This window comes from Dasypus novemcinctus, chromosome 17 (genome assembly GCF_030445035.2).
Source record: "Dasypus novemcinctus isolate mDasNov1 chromosome 17, mDasNov1.1.hap2, whole genome shotgun sequence".
NCBI classification, from domain to species: domain Eukaryota; kingdom Metazoa; phylum Chordata; class Mammalia; order Cingulata; family Dasypodidae; genus Dasypus; species Dasypus novemcinctus.
Genome location: NC_080689.1, coordinates 57,466,959 through 57,490,443, shown reverse-complemented (window position 1 = coordinate 57,490,443; position 23,485 = coordinate 57,466,959). Strand labels below are relative to the sequence as shown.

General features: G+C 37.3%; 1 protein-coding gene and 1 non-coding gene across 2 annotated transcripts in view; both read left to right on the top strand.

The window, feature by feature from the left end:
- LOC131273981 (calcineurin subunit B type 1) overlaps nucleotides 1-23,485 on the top strand; it is a 159,654-nt gene that overhangs the window by 132,087 nt on the left and 4,082 nt on the right. The window contains exons 4-6 of the mRNA XM_071208879.1: nucleotides 12,595-12,771; nucleotides 13,806-13,865; nucleotides 16,304-16,488. Of these exons, the coding sequence (XP_071064980.1) occupies nucleotides 12,595-12,771; nucleotides 13,806-13,865; nucleotides 16,304-16,488 (422 nt within the window). The remainder of the gene's footprint in view (nucleotides 1-12,594; nucleotides 12,772-13,805; nucleotides 13,866-16,303; nucleotides 16,489-23,485) is intronic.
- Nucleotides 5,876-6,010, top strand: LOC111759595 (small nucleolar RNA U109). The gene has a single exon (XR_002793527.1). It is a non-coding gene; the product is annotated as a small nucleolar RNA U109 (small nucleolar RNA).

Here is a 23,485-nt window from a genome sequence, read left to right as displayed (position 1 = left end):
TGCTATCAGACAGATAAAGCAGCAGTGTCTGAGAGGAATGACACCAATTTTGAAAGAAGTTAGGTACAGTGCTATCAAACAGCATTGCATGTTAGAAATCTTTCATGAAAGGAAGAGTCAATTGATATGGCAAAACTTCACTGTTGTTTTATGTTAAGAAATTGCCACAGCTACCTTACCTTTCAGCATCCACAACCTTGGTCAGTCAGAAGCCATCAACAACAAGGAAAGACTGTCCACCAGCAAGATGATTCTGACGGAAGACTCAGATGATGGTTAGCATTTTTTAGCAAGAAAGTATTTAATTAATGTAATTAAGTAACATACATTGTAGTTTTAGACAATGCTCTTGCATACTTAATAGACTACAGTATAGTGTAAACAAAATTTTACATGCACTGGGAAGCCAAAAAAATTGTGACTTGTTTTATTCTAATATTTGCTTTTTTGCAGTGGTCTATAAATGAACCTGTAATATTTCTGAGATATGCCTGTCCCTGACAGAGGTCTTAAGTCATGATACAGAGAAAATCTTATGAGCAAATGAATGGAAGCAAGTGTCACACTACATAAAAGACAACAAATCTTGCTATGATGAAAAACATAATGTTGAATTTTTAAAATTTTTATATTTTTCATTTTTATATTTCAAACTTAAAAAATTTTGTATTCTTTATTCTTAAATCCATCATTATTGTATCATTTTCCTATTAATTGTATTCATTTGTTTTGTTGGCTTCAATTTTGAAAAAGTTTTGGATCGTAGAAGGGTTATAACTGTGGCAAGGGGGGATCATTGGTGCAGAGTGTCAGAAATGGGGGATGCATGGGAGAAGATTCACCTGGGGCATACCTATAAGGTATATGAATGTGTTCAGGTGTTTATGGGCATTGTCACAGTGGGTGAATATCCACTCAATAACCAAAGAAATAGCGAATTCCCATACTGGAGAGCCCTGCCACATTCTCTAATGGCAATCCCCTGAGTACCGTGGCAGTAACTACTGAACAAGGAATAGACCATTGACACGCCCTTAATTTTGATGACTGTACTTACGAACCTTTACTTTTGAAATTAAAACTTAGCCTAGTATTAGAGTATGCTAAGCATTACCTCCTGAGAGTCTCCTTGTTGCTCAAATGTGGCCTCTCTCTAAGCCAAAACTCAGCATATATAAATGCAATACCTTTCCTCCAGTGTGGGACATGACTCCCGGAGATGAGCCTCCTTGGCACCAAGGGATTACTACCAAGAACCAGCGAGCAGTGCAACTTGAAAAAAACCTTGACCAAAAGGGGGAAGGGTAAAGACAAATGAGTTTATATGGCTAAAAGACTTTAAAGTGAGCCAGGAAGTCATTTCAGAGGTTACGCTTAGGCATGTCTCAGCAGGAACTCATTGACTGCCAAAGTAAATAATAACTCGAATAACAGGTCTCCTGACGTTGCTGGAAACATCCAGACACTATAGGCAGGGAGACAGCTCTGGAGTTTGGTGCCCTGCCGGTGGGCCCTACTTTGGAATTTATGCTCCTCAGTGTGATAGAGTTGGACTCAGTTGCCTTTTCCCTACACATGGCTCCCTACACATGGCCCTCTTTTGGAACCTATAGTTAGTAGTAGAGTTGATAGTTGTATGTCCAAGAGACTTAAATCTTTGGGCTCCATGTGCCAGTTGGGGACTGAATCGCAACAGACTTGGCAGCATCTATTCACCCAGGACAACTAACAAGGAGATGATGTCTGACAACGGCCATCTCAAGGAAGAGAGTCTGCAACTGTAAGCAATAAAGTCCATTTATCTGCCTCATGGACTCTAAGCCTCCTCTCAGAGGTGGAGTAGGCATCACCATCACCGAATCCTCAGGATTGGAGAATGGACTAGAGTAGACTTACAGTTGTTTTACTATAGAGTTGGTGTGATCCTGGCAGTGGAGGAATATTTATCATGGATGTGGAAGCAGTGGCCACTGGAGGTTCTGAGGAGAGGAAGAGGGAAAAATAGGTGTAATTTGGCGACATTTTTGGGACTTGGGATTTATCCTGAATGACATTACAATGACAGGTACAGGCCATTGTATATCTTATAATAACTTGCAAAAATGTGCAGGACAGAGTATAAACTACAATGTAAACAATAATCATCACTTATTGGCAGTGCTCCAAGATAAGTTCATCAATTGTGGCAAATATACCACACTAATGAAGAATGTTGTTGATGTGAGAAACTTTGGGTGGGCTAGGGAGCGGGGCATGTGGGGATCCCCTATATTTTTTGTGTAACATTTATATAATCTAAGCTTCTTCAAAAAAATATAAAATAACCAAATAAAAAAAGGAAAAACTTTACATCTCTTTAAGACAGTCCAGTTTTTTAAGGGAAAAGGATCTGAAGAGTAACTTCAAAAGGAAGTTATACTGGGAAGTGAATGTGGCTCAAGCATTTGGGTTCCTGCCTACCACACGTGAGGTCCCAAGTTTAGTTCCTGGTGCATCTTGGAGAAGATGAGAAGACAGTGAGCTGGGGTGACGGGCAGGTGCCAGTGCACCTTGTTGAGCTGACACAACAAGATGGCACAACAAGGAGATACAGAGAAAAGACAGTGAGGAGACAGTAAAGTTGGGAGCTGAGGTGGCTTAAGTGAATGAGCACCTCTCTCCCATATGAGAGGTCCCATGTGTGGTTTCTGGTGCCTCCTAAAGAGAAGACAAGTGGACACAGAAAGCACACAGCATATGGACACAGAGTGCACACAGTGATTGCAAACAACGGGGGAAGGGGGCAATAAATTAAAAAAAGAAGATACATGGATGACCAGTAATCACATGAAAAGATGTTTGACATCATTAGTTCTCAAAGAAATGTAGTTTAGAAAACACTGTAATCACAAACTACTGCTACCCAATAAAATAGCTAAACTTAAAGACTGACGACTGTATTTTGGCAAGGATACAGATCTCTTGAAATTTCTACATATTGCCTATGGGAGCGTAAAATTTTACACCACTTTGGAAACCTTGGCCGTCAATGAAAGTTAAACATATGTTTACGCTGACCCAACAATTCCAGTCCTTTTCAAGAGGAAGGAAAGCATTTGTGTACAAAACGATCCTTTCTGTGTGAAATTCTAGGCAAAATTTAGTTACAGAGGGACCAAAGGGAATTTATTGGGGTGATGGGAATGTTCTTTATCTTGGTTGTAGTGGTGCTGATATGAGTGTATATGTATGTCAAAACCCTATAGAACTGTATGCGTATTGCATTTTTTGGATGTTAGTTTCTCTAAATTTTTAATTTTTTTAACAAGTATTTTATTTAGTGGCAGTGTCTCGGTTTTGCCTATTTGACAATTACTGCATCAGTTTTAAAGTATATGAATTATAATGTAGAAACACCAAACACATTGTCAGCATTCTAAAATTAATTTACTTCTAAAACCTACGTCTTTTAAGTGGTTGAAAATTTTTTTTAAGAAAAAAATAACATGTATGTGACTTTGTCCATATTTATTTCATGATATATTATCTCAGATCTCTCATATAGGTTTTCTTTTCCTTGTTGTCAAACTATTCTGTGCAAGATGTCAAAATTAAGCTGTGGACTATATGCAAAATCCTTATAAAACAGGGTTTTTGAAGCTGCTTATAAAGGTTTTAGCTGTGATTATCTATACTGCTCCCCCTGGTGGTTTTATTGCTCATTCATGTTAAGGCGAAAATATATTCATTGCCTTTGTAGGCACTGATTTTTATAAAAGACTTTAAAACTTTTATATTAACCTGTATATCAGAAAACTCTTCAGTAACTTCTGTTGACAGTGTTAGAAAGTTTTTTTCTTGTGGTCTCTACAGGAGTTAAACAGTTCTTACTTTTCTATAGGTTATTTGTGGTGTCTGTTGACTCATTGCAAAATATCTCTAAAAGGTAGATTCTGAGGTGCCATATTGGAGTAATATTTCCTAATACTTTTCATTCTCTAATGCAGTTCTGAATTTCCTCCCATACAAAAGGTATTTCGAAGGGATACTCAGACATATTTTGTAAAGTCAGGGTGAATCTGGAACATCTTGTGGTGCCAGAATTAAATAAGTGTTTCAAAAAGAATGGGGATTGATTTTTTTAATCTTTTCTTTTTATCTTTTCCCCCTTCCTTCCCCTTTCTTTCTTTCTTATTTTTGTTAGAATTGGATTGTTAAAAGGCTACACAAGGAGCCAACCTGAAGAGGGAAGTACCTAAAGACCAAAAATGGAAGAATGATCATTTGGGGTTTTAACCTACAGTATCTTTAAGTCCCTGCTGATAGAAATAATTGCATAAATAAGTTGAGAGAAGGGATGTTTTTCTTTACAGAAGCATTCCAGTTAACCTAAAAGGAAAGATGGAGCAAGAGGCAAAAATCACAGTAATATAAATGTTGCAAACCAGACCCACTGAAGGATGCTGAAATTAGCCAGTGGAAGTTTGAGGAGAAATAGGATATTTGCATTATCTCAAAATATCTCCTTCTACAGTGTTTCTTAACTACAGGGAAGTAGATTTACACTGGAGAAATGTGGCAGACACTGCTTTGACAAGGTAACCATTGTTAACATGGCTGGTAAATAATATACGTAGATATTATGAACCTTCTGATACGATGTACTGAGAGACACCTCATGTCTCTGGCATTTTTGCCCCAAAGCCTTAACTTCATTCTAATCATGAGAAACTATCAGACAAGCCCAAATAGAGGGACATTCTACAAATGCTTGACTGGATCAAAAGTTTCAAGGTCATGAAAGATAAGGGAAAGACCAAAGAGCTGTCCCAGATTGGACATCAGTATAAGAGTTTTAAACTCCATAGCTTAGAGGGAAAAGTGGTGAAATTTGATGAAAAGTGTTTTTTCTTTTCCAGGATTCTCCAGGATTTCACATTGAATCTTAGTTCTTTTGTTTTCAAAATACTGTTGGAGAATTTAGAAAGTCTTGCTTCGTTTTGTCCTTGTTCTTAAGTCATTAATAGAATAATAAATCAGAAATTTATAAAGTGGCTATTAAAATAATTTCCTGAAAGAGTAACTGTCCTGTTGCTGTTTTTACTACTCAAAATTACTGGGAATTGGCTAAACTTTGAGAAAAAGTTTGTTTTATTGCCAGTCTGCTTATTGTTCTTTTGATTCTGAGAAACCTCAAAATCACCTGGAAGAGCTGAGATTTCTCGAAGTTATTTTTACTTTTAACTCTCACAGAGTAGCAGCTTGGTGTATATTTGTAGTAATAACAGTGCCGTAAGAGCCAGAGACCTAAGTCTTTTCCTCTACTACATTAGAATTTCTTAAGTTCCTTTTTTTCTAAATGAGAAAAAAAATACATAAATATAATAAAGGAAAATGATTATGCTTTATCTGAAAGGGTGATGAATGACTATGCAACCTTCTATCTGTTAGGGTTATATTACTATAATATAAACAATATATACTAATTTGGATTATGTTACTGTATGTCCAGTTAAAAATATTTATTGTAATTGTGATAGTACCAGCTCTCTAGAAGCAAATTCTTAATCATTTTATGTGGTAACATTAATAAAATTGGTAAAGTCACTTGGTAACATGAGTTACCACCTAAATTTCACATTTATCCCTGGGACTACTCTTTGCATTGAATTATAGAAGGTCTCAACAGTTTTATTTTCTAAATAAGCAGTCTATCTGTTCTTTATTAATAACTATATTTTATAGGCTCTAAGAAAATATGTTTTTTCTGTCTTAAGTTTTAGAGAACAATATATATATATGACTTTTTAAGATTTTTGTTCTATTTTAATACTTCTATATTATGTAATGTAAATTGAATATGCAGTCATTTTCGGCTATTAAAAAAGAGAGTCCTTTGCATGTGGAAATGTCTGTTCCTAATTCTTTTAGGAGGAGGAATCATATCCATAACATGATACATTAAAATAGGAGTTCTCAGGGGCTGCCAATTACAGAAGAGGTTGAGTGGTAGTATATTTCTCCTACATTAAAAGGGGGGGGGGCAAAATAAAGTTGTCTTCCCAAAGCTATCCCCCCCAAAATGGGAAAATAACATGAGTTGCAACTTGGCAGAGCATATATGAAGAAAGAGTGTCTTTGAGTCAAGAGGGTGAGGGGCTTTTGTTTTTTGTTTTAACTAGTCCATATGTTTTAAGGGAGTATGATTCTATGTAGTAGGAAAAATACTTTGATGAACGTTGTTGCCATCAGTTGGAATCTATCTTCAAAATTTAACTGATGCTGGGAAGCAGATGTAGTTCAAGCATTTAGGTATCTGCCTACCACCTAGGAGGTCCTGGGTTTGGTTCCCAGTTCCTCCTAAAAAAGAAAGACAAGCAGATACAGAGAGCAGACGGTCAGCACAAACAAGGGGAGGTGGGTAAAAATAAATGAAATCTTTAAAAAAGAATTTAACTGATGCTATGTGAAGTTCTGTGAATATACTGAAATATTCCCTGTTGATGGATTTGCTCTATTTTAGATATATTGCTTCTCTTTTTTATTGAGATAGAATATACGAATATTTCAGGTTGTATTGAGAAAATAGTGTTTTGTTTTAGCTTTTCTTAAAATTAAAATTTTTGGAGGGGTAGTTTTGATTTTTAAAATGGCATAATCATTCTAATACTGAACTGGCTCAATTGCCTTGAAAGACTTTTGTTCATGCTCTTAAAATCATTTTTCTAGTTTTTAGCTCTTACAGAAGTTTTTGTCTTGCCAAATAAAAGGAACGTTTGAATACAGTAAGAATGAGGGACTCTTTTTTATTTATTTATTTATTTATTTAATTGATTTTGTAAAAATGTTACATTAAAAAATACACACATATATATGAGGTCCCATTCGGCCCCACCACCCCCACCCCACTACTCCCCCCCCCCCAGCAACACTCACTCCCCTCATCATGACACATCCATTGCACCCGGCAAGTACATCTCTGGGCATCTCTGCACCTCATGGTCAATGGTCCACATCATGGCCCATACTCTCCCACATTCCATCCAGTGGGCCCTGGGAGGATTTACAGTGCCCAGCAATTGCCCCTGAAGCACCATCCAGGGCAACTCCCAAGTCCCAAAGGCACCGCCACATCTCATCTCTTCCTGCCACTCCCCATATCCATCAGCCACCATGTCCACTTTTCCTACTCCACTGCCACCTTTTCTCTGTGGGCCTTGGATTGGTTGTGTCCGTTGCACCTCTATGTCAGGAGGAGGCTCAGATTCCACATGGATACTGGATGCAATCCTCCTGCTTTCAGTTGTAGGCACTCTAGGCTCCATGGTGTAGTGGTTGTCCTTCTTCAACTCTATCTCAGCTGAGTGAGGTGAGTCCAATAAATCAGATTGTAGGAGCTGGAGTCTGTTGATGCTCAGGGCTTTGGCTATCCTATTGTCAGTCCAGAGATTCAAATCCCCTAAATATATCTTAAACCCCAACACCAACTACAATTCCAGTAAAGTAGGATGAAAGTCTTATGAAAAGAGATCCCATCTGAGTCCAGTTCCATCACGTAGAAACACCAGCTCCAAAGAAGAGCCATCTGACATGGCAGTGAACCCCGTCTGCCATGACCATAGAACCCGTGGGTCTCTTTAGCCCTCAAAGAAACCAATACCTGGGATTGTATCTACTTTATGTGTCTCTTAGACTCTGCTCAGTTGTGCATAAGGGCAATCCTTCTGACAGCCTCCAGACTCTTTTTTAGAGACTAGTAGCCATATAAACTCATTTCTGCTTTCCATTTCCCCCTTATATTAGATCAAACAGCATTTTAAAATTATGTTATTATATGTAGACAGGGATAGTCTGCTGATCCACATTGAACCTTTAATTCAAGGTCATTTTCTAGTTTCATCTTCAGCTGGTATTTGGTAGTGATCCCTCGGTGCCAGGGAGGCTCATCCCCGGGTGTCATTTCCCGCGCTGGGGGGAATGCACTGCATCTACATGCTAAGTTTGGCTTCGAGACTGGCCACATTTGAGTAACATGAGGGCTGTCAGGAGGAAACTCCCAGGCACAGTGCTGCTCTAGGCCTTGTTCTTATTTCAGGCTTATAGGCTCACAAGCATAGTCATTAGTATCATGCTCTCACTGTTGGAACCTCATTCCTTCCTGGTCCTTACCGTTGCACCTGGGGGACTGCCGCTGTTCCCCTAGGGACCACGACAGAGCACCCCCAGCCAGGAACTCAGTACCCCCCCCAGCTGTAGTTTTTAATTGTTGCCACTATGAGTATATCCAAACATTACCATGCACCCTGGACATATGCCCTGTACAGCTCGCTGTCAGCCATATATCACCTGTCAATAGTGTCCTATACCAGTATTCCTCCGCTGCCATTGTTGAACCACTCTGTGATCCAAAACTTCCTGAAAATTGAAGTCCAGTGTAATGTCAGGGTCCCTTACTAGTAAAATGGCATATAGCGATGGGTTTAAAGGTTAGCTATAGAATACTTGTTGACTTGGAAAAATTCTACATCCTATTTTTTTTTTCCCTATTTATTGAACTTCTCTTCACAAGAACCTTAGACCACAGTAATTCATATATACAATATACAGTACTCCCCCACATCTACCATTAAACCTTTTCCCTTCCACAGCGATATTCTTTTAACTTATTCATATCATATTTACTTAAAGTGATGCACAGACTCTGAGACAATAGCTTTCAAACAAGGTGACATCTGTGCTTACATTGTGGTGCATACTTTAGGACACACAGTTTTCTAAATTTTTAGTTATCCTATGTTTTACATTATGGTTTACATTATCAGTCTGTCGTCCCCTATATGTTTATGGTGTAATATTACATGTTTTATATCCATCCTTGTGTACTCTCCTGAAAGTCCTCTCTTACCCCACATTTACTCTTAGACGTATGCTACCACCTCTCATCTGAACTATTTAATAAAACAAAAGGTTACTTAACTTTGCACCAGCCCTGCCTGACTCAGGAGAGGCCTTGTAAAGGGAAAGAATGAAGCATAGCAAAAGAAAAGTTAAGGGACCCTAACTAGAGATAGGATTAGTGGTGTAGCTGCAGGATCTTAGTAGAATAATTTACTCTAGACTTCTAGAGGCCATGTCTTTGCTTATCTTTGTATTCTCAGGTCTTAGTCTAGTGGCTGATATACATAGTAGGTATTAATTAAATAGTAGTGGGATTCACTGTCTAGCCAGGGTTTTTAAATTTTTTCATATCAGAACTCCATTTTAGATAGATTTGGGTGGAAAACTGAGAGGCCAATGTTGAACTGTATTAAGATAATCTAACTGCCAAAACAAATACTTACCTGAAAATGTTGAATGAATCAAGCCTGATAGTTTAAGTTCTGGTAAAGGTTAAAATAGGTTTTTCTGGTTGCCAAGTAGCTGTTCTCCAAGGCATAATTAAGGAACCTTGGCTCCTTCTATCTTGTCTACCTTATTAAAACTTTGTTTCCAAGGTCACTGGCAAATCAGCAAAAGGAGAGAACATGGAGGATCACAAGTGGAAGGTTTTTATAGACTAGGCCTGGAAAGAGAGTACATCATTTTTGCTCCTATCCATTGACTTGTCAATCACTTAATCACTCCAAACTCTAATCTCTGTACCCAAAAAGAAGCTAGATTTGTTAAGTATCTGCCATAAGAACTCAGTTGACAGTAACTATGGATAAAATGAAATAGTTTTTTGGTTATCATAGTAGTTTTACTGTTGACACCAGGCAAGGGCCCAATTTCTCCTAAAGAATCTGTTGAGAGAAAAATTGATAGGAGTTTCAAAAATGGAGAGTTCAGGGAAGGGCTTTCAAGAGGAATTGTAAGGAAATGGAAGCATGAAATTACATACTGTAGCAGAATTGTATCAAGAATGCTGTAGCTAAAGTAAAGGAAATGGGGAAATGGGGAAAGAGAGAACATGGAAATTTAAATTGAGGCTAAATATTGTCAAGGGCTTTAGACTTATATTCTGTTTTTACTAAGAAGCCAGTAGAAATTTTAATTACAGGAGCTAGCAATTTGAATTTGCCTTTTAGAAAGATTATTGTTGGCTATCTAAAGTATGCCTTGAACTAAGTATATTTCATGATTTATAATTCATCTTTATTTCACAATATTCTTAATGTTCCTTATTCATCAAGACTGTGGAAATCTGCTGGATTGTGGGATTTTCTGAAATGTAGTCCTTCAAGCACCTCAATTTCAGTTTTATAATGGACCACCTTCTAAACTAGTGTACATGTCCCAGCTTCACTAAATAGAATCTAATAGATAATTTCTACAAATATGGCACACATTTCTGCCTTTCCTTTTTCTATTAATGAATAATCATGTCTAAATGACATGATCCTCACTTCTTGTCCATGTACTGTTTGTGGAGACATCATCTTTCCTTTCCACTCCTAATCTAGCTTGGCGGTCTGTTTTGTTCGAGATCTCCCATCTCTTTTTCTTGTCTGTGGTTGTAAACTAAGGCAAAATTAAAGATTGTTAGGAGAAAATGGTTAATCCTTGGTTTATATGTAAAATTAAAGCAAGCATGGAGAAGGTTTCTTTGAGAAACTCTTGTAAATGTTTGCTCACTGGTGTCTGATTTTTATTTTGAATATTGGTAGCATTTTGATAAATAAGTTCTAAATCTTTGAATTCATATTCACTTAAAACATTTACTTGAATACCTGTTATATGCAAGGTATGTAAGAGCATAAAGTTATTTCTGCTGTAACACAATATTTGCATTCCTGGAAAACCTCACATGCTGCATGCACAGTCACATCCAGGAAAAATGTGAATAGGGTAGATGTCTCAAATTATACAGCTTTATAACAGTATTAACAAACAGTAATCTTTAAAATACTAGCACTGGTTACCTCTGGCATTAGTAATCAGCACCAGAGACGGTCACTTAAGGAGCTTCCTATTTTGAAATATAGTTGAGGGCATTCACTTCACTTTAGTAGTGGAAATTAGTTTTGTAAAAAGTAGTGTATCAGGGCATACTCACCTTTATTAATTTTGTTTTTTGGGGGATGGGGCTTAAAACAAGAGAAGTAGTTTTTGTAGCTCCATTTGCACCCTTAGTTTTTACCAGATAAAATAATGTTGGTCTGCTTAGTGGTTCTTAAAGCCAGTAACCATGCTTTTATTTTTTCTCTTAAAGGCACTTCTTGTTTTCGGCTTTTTAAAAAGATATTTTCATGTATTATTAGATTTTGTCTTTAATTTGAGGAAACTATACCCCTGATCCCTTCAAAACATACTGGGGGAAAAATTGCTGTGAAATTTCCCTGCCGGGCTGACATCACTCCTCTTTTTACCAATTGCTTATAAACTAACTCATAGCAATATTTTGTAGCTGTACAATCTATACTTTCTCAGTGCTGATAATTATAGCTCTTATTCCATTTTAATGTAATATGTTTATATTTTAAAAATATATACTTAATTTTTAAGTTCTCACAATGGGGATGGCATATTTAAACTGTCATAACATTTTGCAGTCTAAGACTAATATTATGGGTCATAATACTATCTTCTCATTAGTACTGTAACATTTAACTTGTTAATTTTCTTAAAAGTTGGTTTCATACTGATTTAATTTTTTTACATTTGTAAGTATTATTTCTATTAAGCCATAATCGAGATTATTTAAGTGAATTAATCTAATATTTTAAGGAATGAGCAAAATGATTTAAAGAAAATGATTTAAACCTCTTTCAAGGGAAGCGGACTTGGCCCACTGGATAGGGCGTCCGTCTACCACATGGGAGGTCCAAGGTTCAAACCATGGGCCTCCTTGACCTGTGTGGAGCTGGCCCACGCGCAGTGCTGATGCGCGCAGAGAGTGCCTGGCTATGCAGAGGTGTCCCCCGCGTAGGGGAGCCCCACGCGCAGGGCGTGCGCCCATAAGGCGAGCCGCCCGGCATGTAAGAGAGTGCAAGGAATGGCACCGGCCGCGGACAAAGAAACAAGACGCAACAAATAGACACAGAGAACAGACAACGGGGGGGGGGGGGGGTTTAAATAAATAAATAAAATAAATCTTTAGAAAAGAATATTCAAGAAACTGGCAAAATTGTCTCCAAGGAGAGAATTTGGATATCTGATGGATGATCGGGTTGGGAGAGATACTGATATTTGAAAACCTTTTGAATTTTGAACCATGTAAGCCATGTTAAAATTCTGAACCATGAACTATTAGAAAGAAATAAAGTAAATTAAAAATTTTAAAGTAAAAAGAAAGGTGTTTTTATGCAGAATGGCGACTGAATTTACCTGGAGGAAATCCACATGAGCTCCGTAATGGGCTTAACATTGTCAATCCTGTAAAATTTTGAACTCAGCATACAGTTGGTTATATGTTACGGCAGGTGCATTCAGACAAAAGAATAATTCCCCCCTAAAATTGTGGTGTACTTTCTCTGTGGTTATAAGAAATTAATCAACAGTAGATCATACTTTTAAAATCAAATTGGAAATTAAACTACTGAATAACTGTTTCTATTAAATTTTTTATTTTATTTTTTTACTACTGCCTCCATAAAATCATTTTGTAAATCTTGCTGGTTTCTTGTTTGTTTTTAGTTGATGCTGATGAAATTAAAAGGCTAGGAAAGAGATTTAAGAAGCTTGATTTGGACAATTCTGGTTCTTTGAGTGTGGAAGAGTTCATGTCTCTGCCAGAGTTACAACAGAATCCTTTAGTGCAGCGAGTAATAGATATATTCGACACTGATGGAAATGGAGAAGTAGACTTTAAAGGTAAGAAAGTAATTATCTTTTTTTAAATCATAAATTTAGATAATTAAGTAGTCTTACAGCTCTGTTATGAAAATGTCCGAAGAGTTTAATTTTTCGTCTTTATATTCTTGGATATTTTATGGTAATGAATTATGTTAATAAACTTCAAAATCTGTGGTATGTGAACCTTAATGAGCTTAAATCCTTTACTCTTTGGCTCATAAATGATCAGGTTGTCCTTTAGGGTAATCTTTTTTTTAAAAAATACTTGGATTTGGTATTTTCTTTGGTTTTAGAAAATTCATTTCACTTTAGGGCAACTTATAGTGTTAGAAACTGTCTTGAGGGAGGGGGAACTTTTTAAAAATAATAAGACCCAGACTAAGTCAGCAATAAAAAATGAATTGGGGTAGTAAGGATGTGCACATTACCATACAAAATGATTAATTTTATTTTAGTTAATCTGGATTTTACAAAGTTGCTCAGTAAGGCTTTTGCTAATATTAACATGATCCATAATTTTATATTTGGTTCTATACTTTAAGCATTTCATTTTACTTGGAAATGAACAGAATTGTTGTTTTGGTTTGGTGTGATGATTTAGTGTTTAGCAGGCAATGAAGAAGAATCATTTCTCATGAAACTTCAACATTTTATTTAAATAATTCCAAAAGGTTTTGGAACCAGAAATCCAAAATTGTTTTTGTTCCAATAAGGCAATTTGTGTTTTTTTAAAACCACTTTTTGTAGTCATATTCCTAAAGAAAGAGTTTAAAAACTTATGGGAAGTTTTTTGAGCATTAAGCTCTATAGAACTTAATAAATATTTGACCTTGGAGAACACAAACTGAAAAGTTCAAATTAAAAAATATGAAGAAAACCTTGCTAATTGAGGTTTAAACTTTAACATTCTCAGTTTTTACTAACACTGCTAGTAATATTTTCTTTTGCAACAACAAAATAAACATTTTGGGAGTATGTAAGGTAAACATACATTTTCTGTGTGAGAGATTGAAACTTTTGATTTATAAACATTTTCTACTCTTTTTATTTAGAATTCATTGAGGGAGTCTCTCAATTCAGTGTCAAAGGAGATAAGGAACAAAAGTTGAGGTGTAAGTATTTTTCTTCAATAAGTTCATCTTTTTTAAAAATCTCGCCCACCCCCCCCCCCATTCTCCATTATAATCTTTTAAAAAAATATTCTAGAAGATGTCTTTTATTCTATATCCTTAGTAGACATAACAGAAATTTTACATGCTGGTGAAAAATCCTTTCAGGGCATTTATTTGCAACTAATGTTTTAAAATAATGTGTCACTGTTGTTATTAGCTGGATAGAAACAAAATAGAATTTCCTTCATCTGAAAAGAGCCAGTGAACTGCACATGTAACTCGAATAAGATATTTTTTTTTAAATAAAAATAGGGAGAAATGTTCTGGTGTGATTAGATTAACTTTTAACACACATTGCCTGTTTTAGAAATAGTTAGCTGAAAGTCCAATATTTATTTTACATAGGCAGCCTCTCTTATAGTGAACCTCTAATGCCTTTTTAAACAATTAAACTCTTAACTACAGAGATATTATTTATTCAGTAAAAGTTCTCTGAGGCACAGAAAATATGCAAACATCCTCTGCAGATAAACTTTTTTTTTTTTAAGTTATATTTATTTCTCCTCACCCCATTCCCCCTGTTATCTGCTCTCTCTGTCCATTCGCTGTGTGTTCTTCTGTGTCTGCTTGTATTCTCATTAGGTGGCTCTGGGAACTGACCCTGGGACCTTCTGGAGTGGGAAAGAGGCGATTACTCTCTTGCGCCACCTCAGCTCCCCTGTTTTGCTACATCTTCTTATTTTCTCTCTTCTGTCTGTCTTGTTGCGTCATCTTGCTGTGCCAGCTGTCTGCATCGGCTGGCACTCCTGTGCAGGGTGGCTTTCCCACGCAGGGTGGCATTCCTGCATGAGCCAACTCGCCGCGTGGGCCAGCTTGCCATCACCAGGAAGCCCTGGACATTGAACCCTGGACCTCCTATATGGTAGAGGGGAGCCCAGTTGGTTGAGCCATATCCGTTTCCCATGCAGATAAAACTTTTGATATAATTGAGGCTAGTAGTAATAAAAATTATGTTTTGAAGAGCAGATATAGCTCAGTGGTTGAGCACCTGCTTCACATGTATGAGGTCCTGGGTTCAATCTCTGGTTTCTCCTAAAAAAAAAAAAAATTCAAAAAAAATTTTTTTTAAACTGTTATAGAGCTTTTGTTGTGTATCAGGCATTTCTTTGAATTCCTTCACATGTGTTATCTCATTTAATTCCCAAAAAGAATCTGAGAGGTTAAAATTTATTTTATAGATGTACAAACTGAAGTGTAACAAGGTTAAATAAATCACCCTAAGCTACAGTACTTGGTCTAGGCAGCCTTGATTCCATAGCCCATACTTTTTTTTTTTTTTTGACAGAAGTTTCTGTATTACCAGTAGTACCTTTAAATGTGAATGGAATCAACTCTTCAGTTAAATGGAAGAGATTGGTAAAATGTATTCATTTTAAAATAATAAATTGTCTTTTTTAAATAAAGAGATAAATCACGAAAAATGTTACATTAAAAAATATGAGGCTCCCACTTCCCGCCCACCCATTCCTCCCACATCAACAACCTCTTTCATCTTTGTGGCCCATTCATTACATTTGGTGAATACATTTTGGAGCACTGCTGCACTGTATGAATAATAGTTTACACTGTAGTTTATTTTCTCCCCCAGTCCATTCAGTGGGTTATGGCAGGATATATAATATCCAGCATCTGTCCCTGCAGTATCATTTAGGACAACTCCAGATCCCTAAAATACCCCCATATCTCATCTCTATTTCCCTCTCCCTCCCCTCAACAACTACCTTGGCCACTTTTCCGGATCCTTGTTAACAGTTTCTTCCATTACTAGTCAAAATAGTTCTATAGTAGAATACCAGTAAGTTCACTCTAATCCATATTTTATTCCTCCGTCCCGTGGACCCTGTGTTGGTGATGTATGTTCCACCTCTATATTGAGAGGGGGCTTAGATCCTACATGACTGATGGATGCAATTCTACTGGTTGGAGTTGAAGGCACTCTCGGTTTCCCTGGTGTGTGTTGGTTGACTGTCTTCACCTTCCTATTAGCTGACCTGTGCAAGTCGAACAAACCGGAGAGTAGGAGTTACAACTTTGCTGAGGCTCAGGGCCTGGCTGGCACATGGCCAGTCCTGAGATTGAAGTTTCCTGTGTATACACCAATCCCAGTCTCAACTACAAGTTCAGTAAAAGTTACAGAAGAGGCATGTGTAGACATAGCCCATACTCTTAACCAACTGTATTAAATTGCCTCTAAGAGTGACTAGTGACTTCTGTGTTAGGAAGGAGCTATCCTCATAGTCATAATTCTAGATGTTTGGCAATTCACTGTTTTTTTTTGGGGGAGGGGGGGCGGTTGTTTCTTCTTGGTCTCATTGAAAGTATTCATTTGTGATTACCTTATAATTGCTATTGATTTTCCTTACTCTTTTTTTTTTTAGTTGCTTTCCGTATCTATGACATGGATAAAGATGGCTATATTTCCAATGGGGAACTCTTCCAGGTGCTGAAGATGATGGTGGGGAACAATCTGAAAGATACACAGTTACAGCAAATTGTAGACAAAACCATAATAAATGCAGATAAGGATGGAGATGGAAGAATATCCTTTGAAGAATTCTGTGCTGTAAGTTCAAAAGAGTTGGTTTTTGACTAGTTGATTTTAGAAGATTTTTTGAAAACTACTTTAGAGTATTCCTTATAGATATTTTGCCTTATATTTGATTTTGCCAAATTGCTCCATATTCAGAGTTTTGAAATGTGTGCTTTGCTGTACTTTTTAATAATTAGTTTTTTTCTGTGAGGTGTTCAGTACTTTGTCATGTTTTTGAAGGTTTGTAAGAAGTGATACCACCTAATTTTCTTTTTTATATATAAATTGATTTATATTTACATTTTGTATAAGTGGAATCATACAATGTATTACACAATATATTGGATTCATAGTAATGCACTCATATAGTATTTGTCCTTTTGTGTCTGATTTGCTTTACTCAACATAATGTCCTCCAGGTTCATCCATGTTGTCATATGCTTTACAACTTTTTAATAGCTGCATAATCCATCATTTTGGATGGATACCAGTTTGTGTATCCATTCATCGGTTGATAGACACCTGACTTGTTTCCAACTTTTGGAAATGATAATTTATTGTTCTCAAACCTTGATACTCTTGGTGACTCTTGGATAAAATACCACAAAATTTGATACTAATAATTTATTGTTAATTCCTCAAATTATAAAACATATATTCTTAAAGTTCATTTAAAGTTAAACATGTTTGAAAATACTTCTGTGGGAAATATGAGTTCATAAATTTCAGCTAGGCTTCCTGGGGAAAACAGAAATTGGGAGTCTCTGTCCATCCTAACGTCACCTGCTATTTCCAAGCTACTTATGGGTAGTCTTTATGTTCTCAGCTAATAACTCTTTATGTTCTCAGCTAATGACTACAGTTATAGAGAGCCCAATAAAATAACTCTACGTGGAAATTTGGCAACAGTATAGCTTCTGGGTTACTGTCCTTTATTCAGTGGACCCAGATATTTGCCACCACCCACTGCCTCTGACAGGAACACAGCTACTCAGTTTCTCCTCTCTGCTTCTGCCCCTAAAGCAAAGACATTAGCTCATTTGATAGGTTATAGGGATTTTTAACTGCAAGTAATACTGGAAAGTCTAGATAACAAAGAGATAAGTTATTAAATTTGTCAGTCAGTCATGACTAGACACTTACATTGGAAAGTTTCCCTTCTTCCCCTTTGCCCCTCAAATTTTATTTAAACCACACAGGTAAACTCCAGGTTGCGTTCTTTGTATGTTATACAAAGATGAAGTGGCTACTTTGACATTTCAGTAGAAGTTCATATTATCCTCTAAGTATCTTCCTTCTTTGCAGGGCAATGCTATCTTTGCAATTTGTTTCAAAACCGAGCGAGGGTGGTGCTCTACTATATATTATAAAGAATAGGCTAGGTCTTCTTGAAATAATTAGATAGGCTTGATACTTGAGACTCTGAAGTGGTACTGCTACAAGTGTTCGTATCCATTCTGTTACTGCTTCATCCTTGTCAAAAATCACTGATAGACTCTTGTGGGCTGGTATTTGGTTGTGTGTGACATGAGAAAGGGTTGGTAGTGGCACTGTAGGTAGCAGTTAGTTCTCAAAAGATGGAAAGAAGAAGGGGAACAAAACAAAACTCTTGGCCTGGAGTGGCATAAAGGGATGTACTGCATTTAGTAACTACAAGAGGTAACTTAAAAATTGCAAGTTCATCACTTATCAGTGGAAGAAAATTAAAATAGATATTTATATGTAGAAATGATGTAGGTAATTCTTAGGGTCGATAATCATATCTACCCTGAAGACATAAACTAGGCTTTGAGTTGGTTTTCCAATATTTCTGATAAATTGCCTTGCCTTGTATTTTTGAGAGGTATAGTCCATGAATAGAGAAAATTAATGTTTGTGTTTCAAACCAGCTTTTCTAAACAGTGATCATGCCCATAACTTTGGCTTCATTGAGTTCTTTTATTCTGACTCCCAAGCTAAAATACACATACCCTGAAACTTTTGCAGTTAAAACAGCAAAGATGTGGGGAAAGTTATTTTAAAAGATTGTGTACCCCTGGGGAGCAGATGTAGCTCAGTGGGTGAGGTTGAGGTTCTAGGTTCAATCCCCTGTATCTTTAAAAAAAAAAAAAAAAGATTTATTCAAAACTTTCAGTACTTAACATACAGATAAAATTTGCAAATGATTGGCAATGGAATTAATGTTGGTGTATTGCTTCTTCTTCCAACCTCAGTAAAACTAAATGGATTAAAAAGAAAAGATTTTGAACCTCAGGACAAAGTAAACAGCAAAGAAGACAGCAGATAAATTTGATAAATTGAGTGGTTAAACAGACTTAGTAGACAGGAGAGAAAATGAATTCTAAGTTAACAGCTTTGGGAAGGGGAGGAACAACCTGTTAATAAATGCAAAATCCCTGAAAGGCTCAGAAATTGGTGGCACAAGATAATTCTGGAAGTGGGGATCATGGTGAAGCTAAAAACAAGAAAATCAGTTTAAAGTCTGCTTAAGAAACAATACTATATTTCCTTCTCTATTCTATTCACCTGGACAGATGTCTCTCCTGTAACTAGTAGGAGATTGAGGAGAGTGAAAAAGATAGAATCTCTAGGCTGGGAAACAAGGAGAGTTGGGGTGGGGAATGATGGGGGAGGGGAGGGCAGACCTTTGTCATGAAATTAAGTGAAAATATACTTACTTGCATGTTGACACTTCTATATTTCTTCCCTGATCTGACTTCCTGGAAGTCAGATATGTATATATATATACCCTTCAGGCAAGAAATTTTAAGAACCTTCTCTAAGAAATATGATCCCCTCAAAGAAGTGGTCCTCACACATGACCCAGAGTGTAGCCCATTGTTTACAGACCCACCATGTACACAGATATTCCTTTTTACAGAAGCAGAAAGGCAAAGATCACTAGGCATTTAAGGAAAACCTCTAATATGGAATATAGAGATGAAAGCAAACCCCAAAAACCAGGTTGGAAGAAATAGTTTAGGCAAGACCAGTAAAAGCTTTAAGAACAAAAAAGCCAGTTATTATTGTTATGGATATAATATATTGAAATGAAAATTGGATAATACATAAAAGAGTTCGTGGAAATTAAATCGAGATATAGTTTAGGAGATTTGACACAAATTCTAGGAGTTCCAGAAAGAAAAGGAAGGGAGGGTAGTCCTCAAAGACAATTGAAGAAAATACCTTGTAACCAAAAAAATATATAGTGTATATACAGGCGTGTACATTGTGCTTGCTTTTTTGAGCTTTGCAAGATGTTACGTGTTTCTATTTTTTTTTTTTTTTTTTTTACAATTTGAAGGTTTGTGGCAACCCTGCAATTGAGCAAGTTTGTCTATACCATCTTTCCAACATCATGTGCTCACAATTTAATTACAGTATGTACATTTTTTTAAAAAAAGATATGATGCTATTGCATACTTAATAGATTACTGTATAGTTTAGTCATAATTTTCCTCTGCACTGGGAAACCAAAAAATTAGTGTGACTTGTTTTCTTGTGATACTTGCTTTACTGAGATTGTCTGGACACAAACGCACAGTATATCAAATATCTTTTACATACCTGTAAAATAATCTGGACTAAGGTGTATTGTCATGAAATTTCAAAATAAAACAAAGACATTTCCCATTTCCAGAGGAGAGAAGGCATCTCACAAAGAGTAATAATGCCACCAGATTTCTGAGTTGCAGAGTTGGAAACTAGAAGGTAATAGAGCATTGCCTTTGTAAGTCTGAGGGACAACCATTTCTAATCTAGAATTCTCCACAAACTGTTAAACTTGATGGTAAAGACATTTTCAAGTATGCAGGGCCTCCCTCTTTTGGAAACTACTGGAGGATGTCCTCCCACTGTGAAAGTTCATAAATCAGAAAAGAGGATATGGGATTAGGAAGCAGAGGGTCTAATGAGAGAGGAGAAGGGAATCTCCAAAATGGTGCAGGGTGAGCCAGAAATGACTGAACCAGAGAGTGAACAGTCCACATTAGGGTAGGTTGAAAAGCTCTGGGAATGATTTTTTAAAAGACAATAAAATTGATAGGATTACCTAATGTGTTTGAATTATTTAGAAAAAACATTTTGAGTTACATAAACGAAAAATACACAAACCAGGTATTATAGCATCCCAGTCAAGATGGCAGAGTGAGTTGCTTTTGGGCTCCACCCGCCCACAGAACCTTTGAATATCCAGTAAGAACTGGCAGAAACATCTTTCCCAGAGCTCAAGAAAACAGTTAAAGAACTGCTTATAAGAGGGTGAGTGCTCAGTCAAAAAGTGGCTCCATACGATAGGATCTTGTGGTGCCCTGCTGACTCCTTCCCCATCCCTTGTCAGTTTGGAGCTGAGCTGGATGGAGCTCTCCTTGCGGAACCTAAGTCCCGATTCCAGAGGGAGCAGAATCTTGATGCGTGTACTATTGGGAATGTGTATGACCAACCCAGTTCGTCTGGTGGTGGGTAGCCTGAGGGATTCACTTTCCCAGAACTTGCCCTGCATGTAGAAAGTGGCACACCAAACGCTGTGGGAGAGCAATCAGCTGACTGCCCAGGGCAAGGAATTGCTGGCTGTAGGACATACACTGCTATGCCTGGATCTTGGGGAAACCATTTATTTAGGGAAGAGGGGGCATTCATATCCCTGTAAATGGAGAAATTCCTAGGGCCAAAGGCACAAACCCAAGAGGATGCATATGCAGAAAGGACCTGGGAGGCCCCTATGCTTTGGCCTGGAGATGTGCTCTGAAGACTCTTTGTATGATATGGATAAACCCTGAAGGGGAGAGCACTTGCATAGATCATTCTGCAAAGACTGGGAAAGGGGTTTTTTCCCTTTTTTTTTTTTTGGGGCGGGGGGGCGGGGTTGGTCAGCTCCTAGCATCATTCAAGGAAAGCTCTGTCATAACGCTAGGTGGATACAAGTGTAAGGAACAGCTACCTCAGAGTCTAAATTCCAGTGAAAACACCTTAAAATAATCAAAATGTCCAGGTTTCAACAAAAGCTTACAAAATATACAAGGAAACCGGAAGCATGGCTTGGGAAATTCCAGACAATGGCTTTTAAAAAATGGTCCTAAATATTTTCAAAAGCTAAAGGAAAATGTGGACCAAAAAACTAAAGGAAATCAGGAAAACATCAAGATGGACACAAAAAGAAAACCAGTGGAGAGATGGAAATTATGAAAAGGAATCAGAGCTGAAGACCACAGTAGCAAATTAAAAATTTGCTTAACTGCAGATTGGAGGTACAGAAAGACTGTTAGGACAATTGAAATCATCCAGTCTGAGAAGAAAAGTGAATGAATGAAGAATAATGTATCATCCTGAACCTGTGGAACACCATCATATGTACCAATATTTGCATCATGGGAGTTCTGGAAGGAGGAGGAGAAAGGAGTAGAGAGAATATGCAAAGGCATAATGACTGAAAACTCCCAAATTTAACAAAAGACATGAATATACACATCCAAGATGCTCATCAAACTCCAAACAGCATAAACCCAAATAAACCCCCACTGTGCCATGTTACAATCAAACTGTTAAATGGCAAAGTAGAGAATTCTGAAAGCCGCAAGTGAAGAAATGTGGCATATACAAGGGAGCCTCAATAAGAGTAAGTGCTAGTTTCTCCTAGAAAACCATGGACGTACGGAGGCAGTGGGAAGACATTTAAGATGCTGGAAAAAAGAGATGTTGAAATAGAAAATTGCCAACTATGAATTTTATATCCAACAAAATTGTCTTTAAAAAATGATTGTAGGATTAAGACATTCCCAGAGCAACAAAAGCTGAGGGAGTTGTGCAGCTTGGAAAGGACACTAGAAAATTGACTGAAACCACAAAGAAATAAAGATCTCTGGTAAAGGTAATGATGTAGGTAAATATAAATACTAGTGGTTTGTAACTCCACTTTTTATTTCCTCCAGGATCTACTAGATAAATACACAAAATGTAATGACGTATAAGTGGTTTTGGGGAAGTGGACTTGGCCCAATGGATAGGGCGTCCACCTACCATATGGGAGGTCCGCGGTTCAAACCCTGGGCCTCCTTGACCTGTTTGGAGCCGGCCCATGTGCAGTGCTGATTCGCACAAGGAGTGCCATGCCCTGCCACGCAGGGGTGTCCCCCGTGTAGGGGAGCCCCATGTGCAAGGAGTGCGCCCCGTAAGGAGAGCCACTCAGCACGAAAAAAAGTATAGCCTGCCCAAGAATGGTGCCACACACACGGAGAGCTGACACAACAAGATGACGCAACGAAAAGAAACACAGATTCCTGGTGCCACTGATAAGAAGTGGTCACAGAAGACCACACAGCGAATGGACACAGATAGCAGACAAATTGGGGGGGGGGGCAAGGGGAGAGAAAGAAATTAAATCTAAAAAAAGGACATTTTTTTAAAAAGTGGTTTTGGACTTAACATATACGCATGTAATTTGTGACAAGAACTCTAACGGTGGAACAGAAAGGGTTTAGGAACTTAGTATTTGTATATTCTTGAAGTTAAGTTGGTATCAAAGCAAATGAGATTGATGTGGATTTAGAAGGTTAAATTTAAGCTCCATGGTAACCACAAAAAATATCAATGTGCAAATTTCCAGAGACTGAAATAGTGCAGACTGTGAGGGATGAAAGGCACAGGCAATGGGGAGTTACTGCAAAATTAGCGTAGGGCAGGGGTTCTTAACCTTTTTTGTTCCACAGATCCCTTTGCAAGTCAGGTGAAAACCAAGGACCCCTTGCAAGGTCCACACTATACTGTGTGTTATTTAATGTATCACACCTGCACCAACACGTTCCCACAAGAATAATTTTTTTTTTTTTTTAAATTTCAGTTCAAGCTCATGGACCGCTGCTGTAGGGTTTCTGTTTAAGGTGAAGGGAAAGTTCTAGTAGTGGATAGTAGTGAGGGAACTGCAACATTGTGAATGTGATTGATCCCCCTGTGAATGGTAGGCTTGGAAGAGTTTGGGATGGCAATAGTTATGTTGTATGTATTTTTCCATAAGTTAAAAAAAGATAATTACAAG